This window comes from Mesoplodon bidens (genome assembly GCF_964165515.1).
Source record: "Mesoplodon bidens genome assembly, chromosome: X".
NCBI classification, from domain to species: domain Eukaryota; kingdom Metazoa; phylum Chordata; class Mammalia; order Artiodactyla; family Ziphiidae; genus Mesoplodon; species Mesoplodon bidens.
Window position 1 is genome coordinate 70611831 of NC_138163.1, and position 21214 is coordinate 70633044.

At 36.9% G+C, this 21214-nt stretch overlaps 1 protein-coding gene across 1 annotated transcript in view; it reads left to right on the forward strand.

Annotated features, from left to right (window-relative positions):
• HDX (highly divergent homeobox) overlaps positions 1 to 21214 on the forward strand; it is a gene marked incomplete at both ends in the record, with an annotated part of 150512 nt that overhangs the window by 81627 nt on the left and 47671 nt on the right. The window contains one exon of the mRNA XM_081222065.1: positions 12696 to 12842. Coding sequence (XP_081078191.1) covers positions 12696 to 12842 — 147 coding nt within the window. The remainder of the gene's footprint in view (positions 1 to 12695; positions 12843 to 21214) is intronic.

Consider the following 21214-nt stretch of genomic DNA (forward strand, 5'->3'; position numbering starts at 1 on the left):
AATTTGGAAAAAAAATAGTTAAATTAAATTTCCACCTGGAAGTCACAAAAGAGTATTTTTTATGAGGACCCCATATTCAATCTCTTATAGATAAGAAGACATTTTCACTGGGGGTAGGTACTGTATCAATAAGTAAATTGAATGGAATAATATATCTGTAAAGCATACATTTTTTTAAATCATACAGTTTAAAAGGGTAATGCATTGCTAATCATAGAAAATGTATTTCATATGATTAAAAATATCATTGTTTACAAAAAAGATATATAACATATGTTTAGCACAGTTCTGGTCACTAAGGGTATACAATTTTTTTTAAAGAATAATAATAAATAAGAAAGAAAAGCATTTCTCAGAAAAATGAGGCCAATAAGCATATAAAAATGCTTGGTCTTTCTTAAAGAAATATAAATCAAATCAGCACGATACCATGTTTCACTAAACTACCAAAAATTATAAAGTTGGATAATACCTAGCATTGATAAAGGTATAGGAAAATAAGGACTATCATACATTTCAGCCTTTGTCCAGGCAATTTGTCTATGTTTACAAAAAAGAAAATTAAATGTGCATACTCTTTGGCCAACCAATTCCATTTTGTGGTATAAGACCTAAAATTAAGTCCCCATATTATATGTGTCTTGACATCTGGGGAAAGCCGAGAGGGTCTTGAATGATGGCCCAGTCACAAGTTCCCCTTACCATCGTGTTCCTGAAGATAAAGTACCATATTCAAACAACTCTCCTTAGCATGGGGATCAGGCACAGTGGCTGCTTATCCCTGAATAGCAAGCTTCAGTTCCCTGCTAGCCCACAGAATGATTCAAACAAGTCAATCACATTCTCCTGTGGGAAACAGAGATTTCACCATGCTTAGGGGTTACACCACAGCCTCTGCTTGTTCATTCTGTTTCCAAGTAGAATTACCCTATGGCCCTGCATGACATACAGTGTTCTCCTCTTATAAGCTGTGAGTATATGTGACTAATACACTACTGTTGATTTCATCTGTCTAGTGTTGAGAATCAGTTGTTTATCAATCCCCATAACTCTAAGCACGAATCCCTTCCTTGTCAACTGGAAGAAGTGGAGATGATAAAAACATATGGCTTGGAATTGCAAATATAAAGCAATATATAGGTACAAGAATGTCCATTTCAGTATTGATTTTAATAGCAATAACCTGAAGACCACCTAAATGTTCACCATTAGATAACTAACTTAGATAATATAATTAGAAAATATTAGATAACAATCACATAAGTAAATTGTATAGTGTCCATATGATGGAGTACAATGTAGAAGTTAAAAAGACTGAAGTATATCTGTATGTTATGATATAGAAAGATCTTCAAGATATATGAAGTGAAAAAAATTAAGGTATAGTATCATCATTTTTTTTCTAAGTGTATATGCATTTTTACCCTGGAAAGTTACCCAGGAAACTACTGACAGTGGTTGCCTTTGGTGTCAGGATTGGGAGTTTGTAACTAAGGAAGGAGAGAGACTGTAGCTCATTTTATACCCTTCTAATTGTTTGACTTTTTTTTTAATCAAGTGCATAGTTACTTTTATTTTTACAATGAAAATAAAAGTAAAAAGGCATGATACTTGCTATTAAGCAGCCCATTGTCTAGTGGAAAAATGAACAAACTTTCACAAAATAAGTTTGAAATCTCAACAGCATGGGTCAATATCTGAACTGATTATTGGGATAAGGCAGAGTAGTGCACAGCATATGGAAAGCTGAGGGAGTAAGGTGAAAGAAGTGCTAATTGAGCTAGAAATTTAATAGTTCTCACTTCAAAAGGGTTACTCCTAAGTACAAATATATAATTCAGTTCCACATTTAACTAAGGTACATACTTAAAACAGTAAACTCTGCTCCCCAATATCAGAGTTTTGTCACTTAGTTTTATTTTTAAGAGAAAAATAAAAGAACTAAAGTCCTAGAAGTGTCCTTGAGGCTGGTGAAGAGGCCAGTAGGTTTTTTTTTCTATTGTGTTACAATATAATCCAGGTGAAATCAAAACAATTGTCTTGTCACATGGGCCAAACCTCAACTTTCACCTGGATTTCCAGGGTTACTGGAATGTTACTCTTCACAAAATCAGCAAGATAATTGACTAATATGTCTCCCTCACTTAAGTCAGCAGTTAAAGCTGAGGGATGTCTTATAAAGTGAAAGTGGCTTTAGATTTCAATAGAGAGACAAAACTGATTTCAACTTCAGGCTCCTCCGGGAAGAATTCACCTTCTCCTTTAAGTGTCCACATTTTTTTTTTCTTCAGTAAATGAGTATTCAGTTTTAATGTTAATTGATTTTTATTACCTTATTTATTTTCTTAGTTAAAATATGCTCTTAGGAGCTTTAAAAATAACTGCCCTTTCCCCATAAGCTTCTACTTATGAGGCGTTGTCATAATAACTTGCCTTCAGCATTGCTAATGTAGGACATTTCCAACAAATCAAATCAGCTTTTATTTAGTTCATTTTAAGGGATGAATCAGCTTTGGGTGTCCTCTAAATGAATTACAAATTAATAGGCTCAGTGTGTTCAGTGTTCTGTTCATTATTCCTTCCAGTTTGACAATAATGTAGGCTAGCTTATAGTGGAGAATTTGGTTCAATGGAAAAATATGGGAATATTTATCCTGCCTGTTATGAATTATTTGAATCTACCTAGAACCGTACTACCATTTATTTTGCTCTTTGTTTTGCTTTGAGAATTTTAGCTCCACAACTATTGTACAATCAATATAGGAGGGGCAGGTAATGAGATTTTTATGTTATAAATATAACTTGAGGGTTATTTCACTTGATTAAAAAAAAAACTTGGATGACATGTTTTGATTCTTTTATTGGAAACATGTAATTTAGTACCAGTAATTGTAATAAATATTACTCATAAGGGTTTGTATGTTTGTTTGTTTTGTTTTGTTTTGTTTTTAACTTGGGGGAGAACAGATCTAGCTGGTAAGGAAATTGATTGACACACACTCAAAGAAAAACTGTACTATATGACTTATGAAAAGACACATGCTAATTGTATAATCTAACTTCACTTTCTTGGTGGTAAACTGACAATTCATATATTGTTTTTCCTCCTGATACTTAAAATTTATTTTGAAAACATTGTAGCTTTAAAACAAATTTGCACCTGTTGTTTAGTATTGTATCAGTTTTAGTTATGATAACTCTTTTATTTAAGTCATGGTTTATATGTTGTGTACATTATTTTCTGTTGTTACCTGTATCTAATTTAGGAGAGGGTTCCATTTTAAATTTCAGTTAGGAAGGAAACATTTAAAGCAGTTTATGTCTAGGAAGGCCTTGAAGTCTAACCTCTCTGTGCGACCAGATCATTTATTCTTAGGTAGAAGGCAACAACAGAACCTCACATCTCATGCCATAATTATTTGCCACTTTTGTCCTCAATTCATTCAGTCTCACAGGCTTTCTCTCTCACTCTCGCTCTCACCACATTCTTTCATCACAAACACACACATACACATACAGGGTTTTGCAGCATATAGATAGATAGATAGATAGATAGATAGATATAGATATTTAGTTATCAAATTTTATTTTTATTTAAAATTTTGGTCATAAAGGTTCCTATTAAATTTTTTAAACAATATTTAACTTAGGAAGTGAAAATCTTCTGTTTTCCCTATATAGTTAGTTATTATATTTTCTTGCATAACTTCTTCCACGTGTCAGCATTTTTCTTTTTTTTTTCCTTTTTATTTTTTTTAACATCTAATTGCTTTACAATGGTGTGCTACTTTCTGCTGTATAACAAAGTGAATCAGCTATATGTATACATATACCCACTCAACAGCATATATATATAATTTTTTAATACATTTATTTATTTATTTATTTATTTATTTATTTATTTATTGACTGCATTGGGTCATCATTGCTGTGCACGGGATTTCTCTAGTTGCGGCGAGCAGGGGCTACTCTTTTTTGTGGTTGAGGTGTGAAGGCTTCTCATTAGGGTGGCTTCTCTTTGTTGCAGAGCACAGGCTCTAGGCACGGGGACTGCAGTAGTTGTGGCACGTGGGCTCAGTAGCTATGGCTCGCAGGCTTAGTTGCTCCATGGCATGTGAGATGCTCCTGGACCAGGGCTCGAACCAATGTCCCCTGTATTGGCAGGCAGATTCTTAACCAGTGCACCAGCAGGGAAGGCCCTATATTTTTTATTTTTTTTTATTTTTTTATTTTTTATTTATTTTTTATTAGTTTCTGCTTTATAACAAAGTGAATCAGTCATACATATACATCTGTTCCCACATCCCTTCTGTCCTGCATCTCCCTGCCTCCCACCCTCCCCATCCCACCCCTCCAGGTGGTCACAAAGCACTGAGCTAATCTCCCTGTGCTCTGCGGCTGCTTCCCACTATCTATCTACCTTACGTTTGGTAGTGTATATATGTTCATGCCTCTCTTTCGTTTTGTCAGGGCTTACCCTCCCCCCTCCCAATTTCCTCAAGTCCATTCTCAAGTAGGTCTGTGTCTTTATTCCTGTTTTACCACTATGTTCTTCATGACATTTTTTTTTAAATCCCATATATATGTGTTAGCATACGGTATTTGTCTTTCTCTTTCTGACTTACTTCACTCTGTATGACAGACTCTAGGTCTATCCACCTCATTACAAATAGCTCAGTTTTGTTTCTTTTTATGGCTGAGTAATATTCCATTGTATATATGTGCCACATCTTCTTTATCCATTCATCCGATGATGGACACTTAGGTTGTTTCCATCTCCGGGCTATTGTGAATAGAGCTACAGTGAACATTTTCGTACATGTCTCTTTTTGAATTATGGTTTTCTCAGGGTATATGCCTAGTAGTGGGATTGCTAGGTCATATGGTAGTTCTATTTTTAGTTTTTTAAGGAACCTCCGTACTGTTCTCCATAGTGGCTGTACCATTTCACATTCCCAACAGCAGTGCAAGAGTGTTCCCTTTTCTCCACACCCTCTCCAGCATTTATTATTTCTAGATTTATTGATGGTGGCCATTCTGACTGGTGTGAGATGATATCACATTGTAGTTTTGATTTGCATTTCTCTAATGATTAACAACGTTGAGCATTCTTTCATGTGTTTGTTTGCAGTCTGTATATCTTCTTTGGAGAAATGCCTAATTAAATCTTCTGCCCATTTTTGGATTGGGTTGTTTGTTTTTTTGCTATTGAGCTGCATGAGCTGTTTATAAATTTTGGAGATTAATCCTTTGTCAGTTGCTTCATTTACAAATATTTTCTGCCATTCTGAGGGTTGTCTTTTGGTCTTGTTTATGGTTTACTTTGCTGTGTAAAAGCTTTGAAGTTTCATTAGGTCCCATTTGTTTATCTTTGTTTTTATTTCCGTTTCTCTAGGAGGTGGGTCCAAAAGGATCTTGCTGTGATTTAAGTCATAGAGTGTTCTGCCTATGATTTCCTCTAAGAGTTTGATAGGTTCTGGCCTTACATTCAGGTCTTTAATCCATTTTGAGCTTATTTTTGTGTGTGGTGTTAGGGAATGATCTAATCTCATACTTTTACATGTCCCTGTGAGTTTTCCCAGCACCACTTATTGAAGAGGCTGTCCTTTCTCCACTGTACATTCCTGCCTCCTTTATCAAAGATAAGTTGACCATATGTTCGTGGGTTTATCTCTGGGCTCTCTATCCTGTTCCATTGATCAATCTTTCTGTTTTTCTGCCAGTACGACACTGCCTTGATTACTGTAGCATTGTACTATAGTCTGACGTCAGGGAGCCTGATTCCTCCAGCTCCATTTTCCGCTCTCAAGATTGTTTTGGCTATTCGGGGTCTTTTGTGTTTCCTTACAAATTTTGAAATTTTTTCTTCTAGTTCTGTGAAAAATGCCAGTGGTAGTTTGATAGGGATTGCATTGAATCTGTAGATTGCTTTGGGTAGTAGAGTCATTTTCACAATATTGATTCTTCCAATCCAGGAGAATGGTATATCTCTCCATCTATTTGTATCATCTTTAATTTCTTTCATCAGTGTCTTATAATTTTCTGCATACAGGTCTTTTGTCTCCTTAGGTAGGTTTATTCCTAGATATTTTATTCTTTTTGTTGCAATGGTTAATGGGAATGTTTTCTTGATTTCATTTTCAGATTCTTCATCATTAGTGTACAGGAATGCCAGAGATTTCTGTGCATTAATTTTGTATCCTGCTACTTTACCAAATTCATTGATTAGCTCTAGTAGTTTTCTGGTAGCATCTTTAGGATTCTCTATGTATAGTATCATGTCATCTGCAAACAGTGACAGCTTTACTTCTTCTTTTCCAATTTGGATTCCTTTTATTTCCTTTTCTTCTCTGATTGCTGTGGCTAAAACTTCCAAAACTAGGTTGAATAAGAGTGGTGAGAGTGAGCAGCCTTGTCTTGTTCCTGATCTTAGTGGAAATGGTTTCAGTTTTTCACCATTGAGGATGATGTTGGCTGTGGGGTTGTCATATATGGCCTTTATTATGTTGAGGAAAGTTCCCTCTATGCCTACTTTCTGCAGGGTTTTTATCATAAATGGGTGTTGAATTTTGTCAAAAGCTTTCTCTGCATCTATTGAGATGATCATATGGTTTTTCTCCTTCAACTTGTTAATATGGTGTATCACGTTGATTGATTTGCGTATATTGAAGAATCCTTGCATTCCTGGAATAAACCCCACTTGATCATGGTGTATGACCCTTTTAATGTGCTGTTGGATTCTGTTTGCTAGTATTTTGTTGAGGATTTTTGCATCTATGTTCATCAGTGATATTGGCCTGTAGTTTTCTTTCTTTGTGACATCCTTGCCTGGTTTTGGTATCAAGGTGATGGTGGCCTCATAGAATGAGTTTGGGGTGTTCCTCCCTCTGCTATATTTTGGAAGAGTTTGAGAAGGATAGGTGTTAGCTCTTCTCTAAGTGCTTGATAGAACTTGCCTGTGAAGCCATCTGGTCCTAGGCTTTTGTTTGTTGGAAGATGTTTTATCACAGTTTCAATTTCAGTGCTTGTGATTGGTCTGTTCATATTTTCTATTTCTTCCTGATTCAGTCTTGGCAGGTTGTGCATTTCTAAGAATTTGTCCATTTCTTCCAGGTTGTACATTTTATTGGCATAGAGTTGCTTATAGTAATCTCTCATGATCTTTTGTATTTCTGCACTGTCAGTTGTTACTTCTCCTTTTTCATTTCTAATTCTATTTATTTGAGTCTTCTCCCTTTTTTTATTTGATGAGGCTGGCTACTGGTTTATCAATTTTGTTTATCTTCTCAAAGAACCAGCTTTTAGTTTTATTGATCTTTGCTATCGTTTCCTTCATTTCTTTTTCATTTATTTCTGATCTGATCTTTATGATTTCTTTCCTTCTGCTAACCTTGGGGTTTTTTGTTCTTCTTTCTCTAATTGCTTTAGGTGCACGATCAGGTTGTTTACTCGAGATGTTTCCTGTTTCTTAAGGTGGGATTGTACTGCTATAAACTTCCCCCTTAGAACTGCTTTTGCTGCGTCTCATAGATTATGGTTTGTCGTGTCTCCATTGTCATTTGTTTCTTGGTATTTTTTAATTTCCTCTTTGATTTCCTCAGTGATCACTTTGTTATTGAGTAGTGTATTGTTTAGCCTCCATGGGTTTGTATTTTTTACAGATCTTTTCCTGTAATTGATGTCTAGTCTCATAGCATTGGGGTCGGAAAAGATACTTGATACAATTTCAAATTTCTTAAATTTACCAAGGCTTGATTTGTGACCCAAGGTATGATCTATCCTGGAGAATGTTCCATGAGCACTTGAGAAAAATGTGTATTCTGTTGTTTTTGGATGGAGTGTCCTATAAATATCAATTAAGTCCATCTTGTTTAATGTATCATTTAAAGCTTGTGTTTCCTTATTTATTTTCATTTTGGATGATCTGTCCATTGGTGAAAGTGGGGTGTTAAACTCCCGTAATCTGAGTGTGTTAGTGTCGGTTTCCCCTCTTATGGCTGTTAGTATTTGCCTTATGTATTGAGGTGCTCCTATGTTGGGTGCATAAATATTCACAATTGTTATATCTTCTTCTTGGATCGATCCCTTTATCATTATGTAGTGTCCTTCTTTGTCTCTTCTAATAGTCTTTATTTTAAAGTCTATTTTGTCTGATATGAGAATTGCTACTCCAGCTTTCTTTTGATTTCCATTTGCATTGAATATCTTTTTCCATCCCCTTACTTTCAGTCTGTATGTGTCTCTAGGTCTGAAGTGGGTCTCTTGTAGACAGCATATATATGGGTCTTGTTTTTAATGCATTCAGCCACTCTGTGTCTTTTGGTGGGAGCATTTAGTCCATTTACATTTAAGGTAATTACTGATATGTATGTTCCTATTCCCATTTCCTTAATTGTTTTGGGTTCTTTGTTGTAGGTATTTTCCTTCTGTTGTGTTTCCTGCCTAGAGAAGTTCCTTTAGCATTTGTTTTAAAGCTGGTTTGGTGGTGCTGAACTCTCTCAGCTTTTGCTTGTCTGTAAACCTTTTAATTTCTCCATCAAATCTGAATGAGAACCTTGATGGGTAGAGTAATCTTGGTTGCACCTTTTTTTTTCCTTCATCACTTTAATTGTCCTGCCACTCCCTTCTGGCCTGTAGAGTTTCTGCTGAGGGATCAGCTGTTAACCTGATGGGGATTCCCTTGTGTGTTATTTGTTGTTTATCCCTTGCTGCTTTTAATATGATTTCTTTGTGTTTAATTTTTGAAAGTTTGATTAATATGTGTCTTGGCGTATTTCTCCTTGGATTTATTCTCTATGGGACTCTCTGTGCCTCCTGGACTTGATTTAGTATTTCTTTTCCCATATTAGGGAAGTTTTCAACTATAATCTTTTCAAATATTTTCTCAGTCCCTTTCTTTTTCTCTTCTTCTCCGGGAACCCCTATAATTCAAATGTTGGTGCATTTAATGTTGTCCCAGAGGTCTCTGAGACTGTCCTCTGTTCTTTTCATTCTTTTTTCTTTATTTTGCTCTGCATCAGTTATTTCCACTATTTTATCTTCCGCCTCACTTATCCGTTCTTCTGCCTCAGTTATTCTGCTATTGATCCCATCTAGAGTATTTTTCATTTCATTTATTGTGTTTTTATTCAATGCTTGATTCATGTTTAGTTCTTCTAGGTCCTTGTTAACTGTTTCTTGCATTTTGTCTATTCTATTTCCAAGATTTTGGATCTTGGAAATAGAATCTTGGATCATCTTTACTATCATTATTCTGAATTCTTTTTCAGGTAGACTGCCTATTACCTCTTCATTTGTTAGGTCTGGTGGGTTTTTATCTTGCTCCTTCACCTTCTGTGTGTTTTTCTGTCTTCTCATTTTGCTTATCTTCCTGTGTTTGGGGTCTCCTTTTTGCAGGCTGCAGCCTCATAGTTCCCATTGTTTTTGGTGTCTGTCCCCAGTGGCTAAGGTTGTTTCAGTAGGTTGTGTAGGCTTCCTGGTGGGGGTGACAAGTGCCTGTGTTCTGGTGGTTGAGGCTCGATCTTGTCTTTCTGGTGGACAGGTCCACGTCTGGTGGTGTGTTTTGTGGTGCCTGTGTCCTTATTATATTTCTAGGCAGCCTCTCTGCTAATGGGTGGGGTTGTGTTCCTGTCTTGCTAGTTGTTTGGCATAGGGTGACCAGCACTGTAGCTTGCTGGTCATTGACTGAAGATGGGTGCTGGTGTTGAGATGGAGATCTCTGGGAGGTTTTCGCTGCTTGATATTATGTGGAGCTGGGAGGTCTCTTGTGGACCCGTGTCCTGAAGTTGGCTCTCCCACTTCAGAGGCACAGCACTGACTCCTGGCTGCAGCACCAAGAGCTTTTCATCTATCCAGCTCAGAATAAAAGGGAGACAAAGTAGAAAGAAAGAATTAGTAGAAGAAAGAAAGGGAGAGAGAAAGAAAGAAAGAAGGAAAGAAAAGAAGGAAGGAAGGAAGGAAGAAAGAAAGAAAGGATGGAGGGAGGGAGGAAAGACGGAAAGAAAGAAAGAAAGAAAGAAAGGCGGGAGGGACGCAGGAAGGAAAGAAAAAGAAAGAGTGCAAGGAATAAGGGAGGGAGAGAGGAAGGAAAGAAAAAGAAAGGGTTAAATGAAGAAGGGAGGGAGGGAGGGAGGAAGGAAAGAAAGAAAGGAAGGAAGAAAGAAAGAAAGAGAAGGAAAGAAAGACAGGAGGGAGGCAGGAAGGGAAGGTAGGAAAAAAAGAAAGAGCACATAAAGTAAAATAGAATAAAGTATAAAATATAGTAGCGTTATTAAAATTAAAAAGTAATTATTGAAAAAAAACGGTCACATAGAACCCTGGGATATATGGTGGAAGCAAAGCTATACAGAGAAAATCTCACACATAAGCATACTCATACACATTCACAAAAAGAGAGCAGCGGGAAAAATCGAAAATCTTGCTCTCAAAGTCCACCTCCTCAATTTGGGATAATTCGTTGTAAAAAGAGGAAAAGGGGAAAAAGTCTGAAATCTTGCTCTCAAAGTCCACCTCCTTAATTTGGGATAATTCGTTGTAAAAAGAGGAAAAGGGGAAAATGTCTTAAATCTTGTCCTCAAAGTCCACTTCCTCAATTTGGGATGATTCACTGTCCATTCATGCACTCCACAGACGCAGGGCACATCAAGTGGACCGTGGAGCTTTAATCCACTGCCTCCGAGGCTGCACAGAGAGATTTCCCTGTCTCTTCTCTGCTCTCACAGTTCCCGGGTCTCAGCCTTGGACCTGGCTCCGCCTCTGCGCGTAGGTCTCTGGAGGGCGTCCGTTCTTCGCTCAGACAGGACGGGTTTAAAGGAGCCGCTGATTCGGGGGCTCTGGCTCACTCAGGCAGAGGGGAGGGAGGGGCACGCCGTGCGGGGCGGGCTTGCGGCGGCAGAGGCCAGCGTGACATCGCACCAGCCCGTGGCGCTCCGTGCGCTTTCCCGGGGAAGCCGTCCCCGGGTCCCGGGACCCCGGCAGTGGCGGGCTGCACAGGCTCCCCGGAAGTCGGGGTGGACAGTGACCTGCACTCGCACACAGCTCTTGTGGCGGTGGCAGAAGCAGTCCTAGTGTCCCACGCCCGTCTCCGGGGTCCACGCCTTTAGCCGTGGCTCACGCCCATCTCTGGAGCTTCTTTAAGTAGCGCTCTTAATGCCCTCTCCTTGCGCACCAGGAAACAAAAGGGAAGAAAAAGTCTCTTGCCTCTTCGGCACCTCCAGACTTTTTCCCCGGACTCCCTCCAGGCTAGCCGTGGTGCACTAACCCCTTCAGGCTCTCTTCCTGCCGCCAGCCCCAGTCCTCTCCCTGCACTCCAACTGAAACCCGATACCCGAGCCTCAGCTCCCAGTCCCGCCCACCCCGGCGACCGAGCAGACAAGCCTCTCGGGCTGGTGTGTGCCTGAGGGCACCGATCCTCTGTGCCGGAATCTCTCCACTTTGCCCTCCACACTCCTGTTGCTGTGCTCTTCTCCGCTACTCTGAAGCTTTCCCCCTCCGCCACCTGCAGTGTCCGCCCGCGAAGGGGCTTGTAGTGTGTGGAAACCTTTCCTCCTTCACGGCTCCCTCCCACTGGTGCAGGTCCCGTCCCTATCCTTTTGTCTCTGTTTATTCTTTTTTCTTTTGTCCTACCCAGTTATGTGGGGAGTTTCTTGCCTTTTGGGGGGTCTGAGGTCTTCTGTCAGCGTTCAGTAGGTGTTCTCTAGGAGTTGTTCCACGTGTAGAAGAATTTCTGATGTATCTGTGGGGAGGAAGGTGATCTCCGCATCTTACTCTTCCGTCATCTTCCTCCGCTCCTATATTTTTAATTAACGTTAATTTTCAGATTTTTTTTACCACCCCCTGAGATAATTGGAGACACCATAGGGATAAAGCTACTAGAAAATAATCAGATATATTTCTACTTCTAGCTCTGCTATGGTCCCTCTGCACCCTGTTGCATAAGTCCTTGACCTTTCTTTTCATTACTCCTTATTCACAAATAGAAGTCATTATTCCATCATGCTTCTAATTTATTTCCTAGGGATGCCTCCAGGATTCGTTGAATTCAAACAATATATAAAGTCCATAGTTTATTGGTTTAAAAAAACCCTAAGAATAAAAAGGATGGGCTTATTCTGAAACTTTCTGAAGCCATAAATATGATTGCTCTTTTAAAACAACATTATCTTATTACATTTCTCTTATTTAGTCTTTTAATTTATTATAACATTAGTGGGAGCCTATCTATGGTAAACCTAGATTAATTTATCAAAAGACAACACCATGACATGATCCTGACTCTGGTATTTTTTAAATATATGTAGTGTGAATGTGAATATATGTATTATAGAAAAAAGTTTGAAAGAACATATATTAGAATTAACAAGTGTAATTTTCAGGATTGTTAGTGATTTAAATTCTCTTCTTTTTAAATACATCTGTGTTTTCTACAATTAATATGTATTATTTGTGTGACTACAACCACTTTAAGTCAACATTGTTTAATTGTTATCAGGTAAATTTTTTTTTTTACTCATTTTATTCTAGCACACTTTCATGTCATAGTAATAAATACATGATAATGCCCATTTCTGTAAAGGGGAACACAGAATAAGAATTGTGAAATTAATTTACATGTTGAAAGTAACCTAGCACATATCACTCTGATGATTTAATATTCTTCCTTTGAGCATTCTAATTTTTAAAAATGTTTTTTACAGCTACAAGACCGCACTCAGTTCAGTGACCAAGACTTAGCCACCCTTAAGAAGTACTGGGACAGTGGCATGACCAGCCTTGGCTCTGTTTGTAGAGAGAAAATTGAAGCAGTGGCAACTGAATTGAATGTTGACTGTGAAATAGTTCGGGTAAGTCATTTTCAATAATTTTCATGTTGTGGTTGATGAGTGTCATAAATGAAAGCCTTAGAAATTTGTATGGTTTGAGTTTCTCTAATTAGTGATGTTGAGCATCTTTTCATGTGCTTTTTGGCCATCTTTATGTCTTCTTTGGAGAAATGCCTGTTTAGAGATTCTGCCCATTTTTTGGTTGGGTTGCTAGTTTTTTCATATTGAGCTGCATGAGCTGTTCATATATTTTTGAGATTAATCCCTTGTCAGTCACTTCATTTCCAAATATTTTCTCCCATTCTGAGGGTTGTGTTTTCATTTTGTTTGTGGTTTCCTTTGCTGCGAAAAACCTTTTAAGTTTCGTTAGGTCCCATTTGTTGATTTTTGTTTTTATTTCCATTTCTTTAGGAGGTAGGTCAAAAAATATCTTGCTGTGATTTATGTCAATGAGTGTTCTGTCTATGTTTTCCCTTAAGAATTTTATAGTGTCTGGCCTTACATTTAGTCTTTAATCCATTTATAGTTTATTTTTGTGTATGGTGTTAGGGAGTGTTCTATTTTCATTCTTTTACGTGTAGCTGTCCAGTTTTCCCAGCACTACTTATTGAAGAGATTGTCTTTTCTCCATTGTATATTCTTGCCTCCTTAGTCATATATTAGTTGACCATAGGTGAATGGATTTATCTCTGGACTTTCTGTCCTGTTCTATTGATTTATGTATCTGTTTTTGTGTCAGTACTATACTGTTTTTATTACTGTTTTGATTACAGTAGCTTTGTGGTATAGTCTGAAGTCAGCCTGATTCTTTCAGCTCCATTCTTCTTTTTCAAGATTGCTTTGGATATTTGGGGTCTTCTTGTTTCCATACAAATTCTAAAATTTTTTGTTCTAGTTCTCTGAAAAATGCCTCACACTGCTCAAAATGGCCATCATCAAAAAATCTACAAACAATAAATACTGGAGAGAATGTAGAGAAAATGGGAACCTCCTACACTGTTAGTGGGAATGTAAATTGGTACAACCATTATGGAGAACAGTAAGGAGGTTTCTTAAAAAACTAAATATAAAGCTACCATATGATCCAGCAATCCCACTCCTGGGCATATATCCAGAGAAAACCGAAATTCAAAAAGATACATACACCCCAATGTTCACTACAGCACTATTTACAGTAGCCAAGACATGGATGCAACCTAAATGTCCATCAACAGAGGAATGGATAAAGAAGATGTGGTACATATATACAATGGAATATTACTCAACCATAAAAAGAGAATGAAATAATGCCATTTGCAGTAACATGAATGGACCTAGAGATTATCATACTAAGTGAAGTAAGTCAGACAGAGAAAGACAAAGAGCATATGATATCACTTATATGTGAAATCTACGTTTTAAAATGATACAGATGGACTTATATACAAAAGAGAAACAGACTCACAGATCTGGAAATCAAACTTATGGTTACCAAAGGGAAAATATGGCAGGAAATGATAAATTAGGAGATTGGGATTAACATATACACACTACTATATATAAAATTAGTAACTAAAAAGGACCTACTCTGTAACACAGGGAACTTTACTCAATACTCTGTAATAACCTCTATGGGAAAAGAATCTGAAAAAGAATGGATATATGTAAAACTGATTCACTTTGCTGTATACCAGAAACTAACACAACATTGTAAATCAACTATACTTCAATAAAAATTAATTTTAAAAATTGTATGAGGTGCTTTAAACAATGCTATCAATAAAGTGAAAAAGATAACCCACAGAATGGGAGGAAATATGTTCAAATCAAATATCTGATAAGGATCTTATCCAGAATATGTAAAGAACTCTTACATATCAATAATAAAAAGCAAATAATGCAATTTAAAAATGGGCAATAGATTAGAATAGTCATTTTTCCAAAGAAGATGTACAAGTGGCCAATAAATACACTAAAATATGTTCAACATCTTTTGTCATTATGGAAATCAAAACCACAATGAGATACTTCTTAACACCCACTATGATGGCTATAATAAGAAAGACAGGTGATAAGTGTTGGCCAGGATGTGGAGCAATTGAAACCATTATACACTTCTGGTGAAAATATAAAATGTTTTAACCACTTTGGAAAACAGTCCTCAAAATTTTTAACGTAGAGTTATCATATGACAGCAATTCCATTATTAGGTATACACTCAAAAGAAATGAAAAGTATGTCCACTCAAAAACTTATACATGGAGCTGCAGAATCTCTCGTATGGAGGGCCAACTATGGGACTTGAGTATCTGTGGATTTTGGTATCGCCGATGGGTCTTGGAACCCCCCCAAGGCTACTTCCCGACTGTAGAGTCACATAACTAAGTTGTTGCAAACATACTTAAAATGTTTCCAATAATTGCATCAAGTAAAAAAAAAAAGGTATTTCCTTTAGTGTTTACATCTACATTGATAACATCAATTCATCATTTTTTTTGTTATTCAGACCAGAGCAGCTTGTTTATTTATTGCAGATAATACAGTTCATTCAGAGCCTCCAAAATGTGCTTGAAGAGAGAGGTGTAGAATTATGCAACATCATTTCAACATATATGACTACAGAACACTTTTTTCAAAAGACTGACATTACACAGGGATATCAGTTAAGGGGTCATTGTTTTAAGTGTCTTCACAATTGTGATATTTTATTTTTTCTTTGAAATAGTCCTATGAGGTATAGAAGAACAAGGTCACACCTTTCAGATTAAAATGTTGCTAATAAATAATTAAAACTAACTGATATATCAAGTTTTAATCGAATATATAGGATGTCATTTATTATTCTAGTCACCATAGGGCTAGAATGAAAATGTAAATCTTAGCTCTTTCTCTACTTGAAGAGGTATGTCATACAAGAGGAAAACAACCATGAAATGGTACTTTCTTTTTATCCAACAGTATTTTATACAAGTTTTAGTACATAATGGTATCTGATGTTACCTGATTACTGAAAGTAAGACACATGGATGGTAAATTATTCACTGAAGTTATAAGCAGGTCAGTTATGGACCTTACATTACCACTTGAGCTTTGTGAATACCAAAAGAAAATCAGTAACTGGGATAATGTCTATCATATAAAGAAAAGAAAGGATAACTATATCCCCCAATAATTAGTCAGCAATATCAATGCACCAGCACTGGGGTATTGTTGAATCCAACCTCGTGATCTTCTAAAAACGACCATTCAAAAGTCCCTGGGAAATCACCAGACTCCTTTAGAAGGATCTAGCTAGAACTCTCTGTGTTTCTATAATAATATTTTATTGATCAAGATTGACAAAGTAGAACATTACCTTTCGTTTCCAAAGAGAGACACAAGGTCCTTGGTTTTGTTATTTAAGAAGTGTGTCCTCACCAAATGAACCTACCTATGAAACAGAAACAGACTCACAGACATAGAGAACAGACCTGTGGTTCCCAAGGGTGGGGGGTGGGGGAGGGATAGAATGGCACTTTGGGGTTAGCAGATGCAAACTATTATATACAGAAGAGATAAACAACAAGGTCTTACTGTATTGCACAGGGAACTGTATTCAATATCCTGTGATAAACCATAGTGGAAAAGAATATAAAAAAGAATATATATATATATATATATATATATATATATATATATATATATATATATATATATAACTGAATCACTTTGCTGTACGGCAGAAATTAACACAACATTGTAGATCAACTATACTTCAATTAAAAAAAAGTGTGTCCTGTAAAATTAACATTATATTTAGTCTTAATGAAATATTATTACAAGGGCTTCTAACAATGGGGAACTTACTTACACTACAAAACTTGGCCAGCATGTAATAATGAGAGATATTATTCTGTCATATAATTTTTAAAAGACAGTATATTTGCTTTGTTTGGAGGTTTTGGCATTCTCCACTAATGGCCTCTCTACTACATGATACATTATTAACATTAACTTGTTTTGAGAATTGGCAAGAAGTTGCTATATCATATTACTTCAAGTGGTTCTATGGTACTACAAACATAAACTAGGGACCAAAGAAACAATAAAAATATTCATCTATGTTAAGAGACTTATTATTCATAATGTTCAGAAATTCTGAATTCTACATATAATACAAGGTGGGATTTCAATTAACACTTTAATATTATGGGGACAGCATTCACAGCTCAACCAGTAACTAATGGTATAACTTTGGTGTCACTCTCTAAAATTCAGTGTTCACAGCTGTTTAGAGAGAGAGAGAGAGAGAGAGAGAGAGAGAGAGAGAGAGAGAGAACAAATTACCTGCTTCACTGGGGTGAAAGAAATGAGAACTGAATATGTTCTAAGGATCACTGGTCCCTTCAGGGAGCCAGTTCCAAATTACTTAGGAAAACACTTAATACTAGGGCTTCCCTGGTGGCGCAGTGGTTGAGAGTCCGCCTGCCGATTCGGGGGACGCGGGTTTGTGCCCCAGTCCGGGAGGATCCCACATGCCGTGGAGCAACTGGGCCCATGGGCCATGGTCACTAGGCCTGCACGTCCAGAGCCTGTGCTCTGCGGCGGGAGAGACCACAGCAGTGAGAGGCCTGCGTATAGCAAAAAAAACCAAAAAAAACACTTAATACTACACTTAATACTATACCTTTCCAATGCCCCAAGGAGATTAGTATAAGTATCAACATACTCCAAGGCTCTGTGAAGTTCTGCTGTAATGAAATTTATTAACTTTCCATAACCACGTGTTTCTCCAGTCTAGTTGTTCCCAAAACAATTCTGCTTTTTCCTGTTGGTACCCCCAGGAATCAATGCTCCCCAGAACATACTTGAGCATGATGCCTCATGAAAACAAAAAGATGAATTTTAATGACCTCCAGGAATAAAAGTTTTGAACTTGATGATGTTATTCTTTCTGATTATAAGCAACACACACAGTAAAACACCCTTTCCACCCTTGCTGGAGGTAGCTGCAGAGTTCAAGTACCGATAATGTAACAGTGATGATTTTGTACAGAGAGCAAATTGGTTGCATCTCGTAATGCTACCTATACAGAATGAGGTAAAGCTCTCTTGAGTGTGAACATCAATTCATCTTTTTTAAGAAAAATTGATTTGACTTTGAAGAAAAGTTTATCAATTTCAAAATTATATCTATTCAAATTAAATAAAACTGCCAATTCTTGTGTCAGCTAACCATCATTAACATGAAAATCAAAAAGCCATACTATAAATTGAAAAGAAACTCTAAGCTTATGAATATCAACAAAGTATCCTTCAAATTTTTCTTGTAATTTTTGAAATCCTTTTATATAGAACTGGTGATTACTGCTACAATCTGCACATTGATTCATGTTAGAAAAGTATATAAAATAATCATTTTTTGATATGAAAGGTTTTAATCTTAGCAAAAATTATCACACTTGTCTGGGTAGTTCACAAATAAGCTCTTCCTTTCATTGAATCTTCTAGTTTAACTTGATCTTATGCAGTGTGATCTCAGTGAAAAAAGTAGAAATTGCATTGCCGGTTTTGTCTTTTATTAGTGGATATTGGGTAAACATTACTACTGTGGACTTATTGTTTGTGTCACTTCCAAATTCAGATGTTGAAACTCTAATCCACAATATGATGATATTTGGAGGTGAGGCCTTTGTATGGTATTTAGGTTAAATTAGTTCCTGAGAGTGAGGACCTCAAGATGGGATTAATGCCATAATGAAAAGAGCCACATCTCTCTTTCTCTCTCTTGGCCCTGTGAGGACACACGTAGAAGTTGGCTGTCTACAAGCCAGGAAGTGGACTCTCACCAGACACCAGGTCTACTGGTGCCTTGATCTAGACAAATATTTGTTGTTTAAAGAAAACTTATACATGGATGTACACAACAACATTATTCATAATAGCAAAATGGTGGGAAAAATGTTCATCAAGTGAATGAATAGACAAAATGTGATATATGCATATAGTGGAATATGATAGAGCCATATAAAGGAATGAAATACCGAAACATGCTACAAAATAGATGAATCTTGGAAACATTATGCCAAGTGAAAGAAGCCAGTCACAAAAGACTGCATATTCCATAGTTCAATTTATATGAAATGTCCAGAATAGGCACATCTATAGAGACAGAGGGTAGATTAGTGGCTGCCAGGGGCTGGGGAGAGGGAGGAATGAGGAGTGACTGCTCATGGGTATAGGGTTTGTTTTGGGCATGATGAAAATGTTCTGGAATTAGCTAGTGGTAATTGTTGCACAACTCTGTGAATATGTTAAAATATTTTCACTGTACACATTAAATGAGTGAATTATATGGCATGTTAAATATATATCAATACACTGTTTTTAAAATTGCATGAAATATCTGCCCTCTTAGCACAGCTGACAACACATAAGTCTCATAAATTTGCATGAGGTGATCTGAAATACAGTACTCCCCCATTATCTGTGGTTTTGCTTTCTGCAATTTCAGTTACCTGTGCTCAACTGCAGTCTGAAAATACTAAATGGAAAATTCCAGAAATAAACAATTCATAAGTTTTCATTTGTGCTCTGTTTGGAGTAGCATGATAGATCTTGTGTCCTCCTGCTCCATCCTAGGATGTGAATCATCCCTTTCTCCAGCGTATTCATGCTGTATATGCTACCCACCCATTAGTCACTTAGTAGCCATCTAAGTTATCAGATTGACTGTCATGGTATCTCAGTGCTTGTGTTCAAGTAACCCTTATTTTACTTAATGATTGCCCCAAATCTCAAGAGTAGTGATGCTGGCAACTCGGATATTCTCTTACTGTGCCTAGTTTATAAATTAAACTTTATTGTAGGTGTGTGTATAGAAAAAAACCCATAGTATATATAACATTAGATACTATCCCTGGTTTCAGGCATTCACTCAGATAATGGGGGAGTACTGTACATCTCACATATTATATAATGAATGATAGATGGAAAAAATATATTGATCAGTCGTGGGAACTGTAGATTACATTCCATTTAAAAGATACTTGTATAAGATTTAGATAGTGGCAGAAGTGTGCTGGTATTTAACAACCGGGTTTTTAAGGGGAAAAAAAGCCTTGATTTATAACATTTGTTGATTTCTATGATATAAAGATTCCTGCCATGGCTGATCCCATGGCTCATTCAATGCAGAGTTCAAAAGAGATGTTAACAATTGGCTCTTGTGAGCAAGTATAAGTAGGATTCAGCTCACACTGGAGGGTCATTACAGAAAATCAAGAGTGAAGTACTATTAAAGAAAAAGGACAAAACGCAGAACTCTTCCAGAGGAAGAAATAAAGTATTTTCTCATACATACATGAAGAAAGAGGGAGAAATATAGGGAGAAATCACAGAGCACATTTCTCAAAATAAATAGTATTCTCAAAATAAATACTGCCCTGTCCAGAGCCGTGCTTTTTATTTTTTATTTTTTTAGGATTCAGATGAGAAATCAAATAAAACCCTGTATTTACTGAGCATGCTATGTGTTATATATACGAACAGGGAACTAGAAATGCATTAGACACTTGTCCTATTTCTAAGGAGCTTAAAGTCTAGCAAAAGGGGTGACAAAGGAATATAAATGACTGAAGAGGAATTGGAGTGGCATCATGGTATGAGGAGCCTAAGCAAAAGTCAGAATTAGGGAAATACAGAGCATGTGTTTTTGTTGTCATAGTTGTTTTTAATATTTCTTTAAATCAAAGTTATACATGCACATAGCTTAAGGAGTTAAGTTCTGTAGAACTTGCTACAAAACCAACATTCTTTACTTCTCTCCTCCTACCATTTCCCGATAGCCAGAGTCAACTACTTTCTACTCTTTTAGATGATTCCTTTGGTATTTACCACCATCTGAATAATGTGGTATATTAATTAGAATTAGGTTTTGCTGTGAATAACAAAAAAGACTCAAAATAACAGTGGCTTAAACAAGATATTTCAATTTCATGTACAAGTCCAGAGCTGGCATGGCCGTTCTGCCTCGTGAAGTCCTCAAGAGACTAATGCCTTCCATCTTCCATTCTGCCATCCCTATGATGTAGCCCTGGTCCTCAACGTCCAAAATTATGGCATTTATGGTCCAGGCAGCATGGCAGAGATGGGGAGAAAGAAGGGACCACAAGTGTGTGCTAGCTATATTTTAAAGGGGATTCCCAGAAACTGCCACAAGACACAGTCACTTAAATCCCATTGGCTAAAGATTAGTCACATGGTCATACCTAACTACAAGGGAAGCTGCAAATGTAGTTATATTGTAGAGAGTCATGTGCCCAGATAAACTTTCAGTTATTATTGGAAGAGGGAGAAAGATATTGGGGAACACCTAGCTGTCTCATCTATCTGTTTATATCACTACTTCTTGATTATTCAGTGTTAGGCATTGT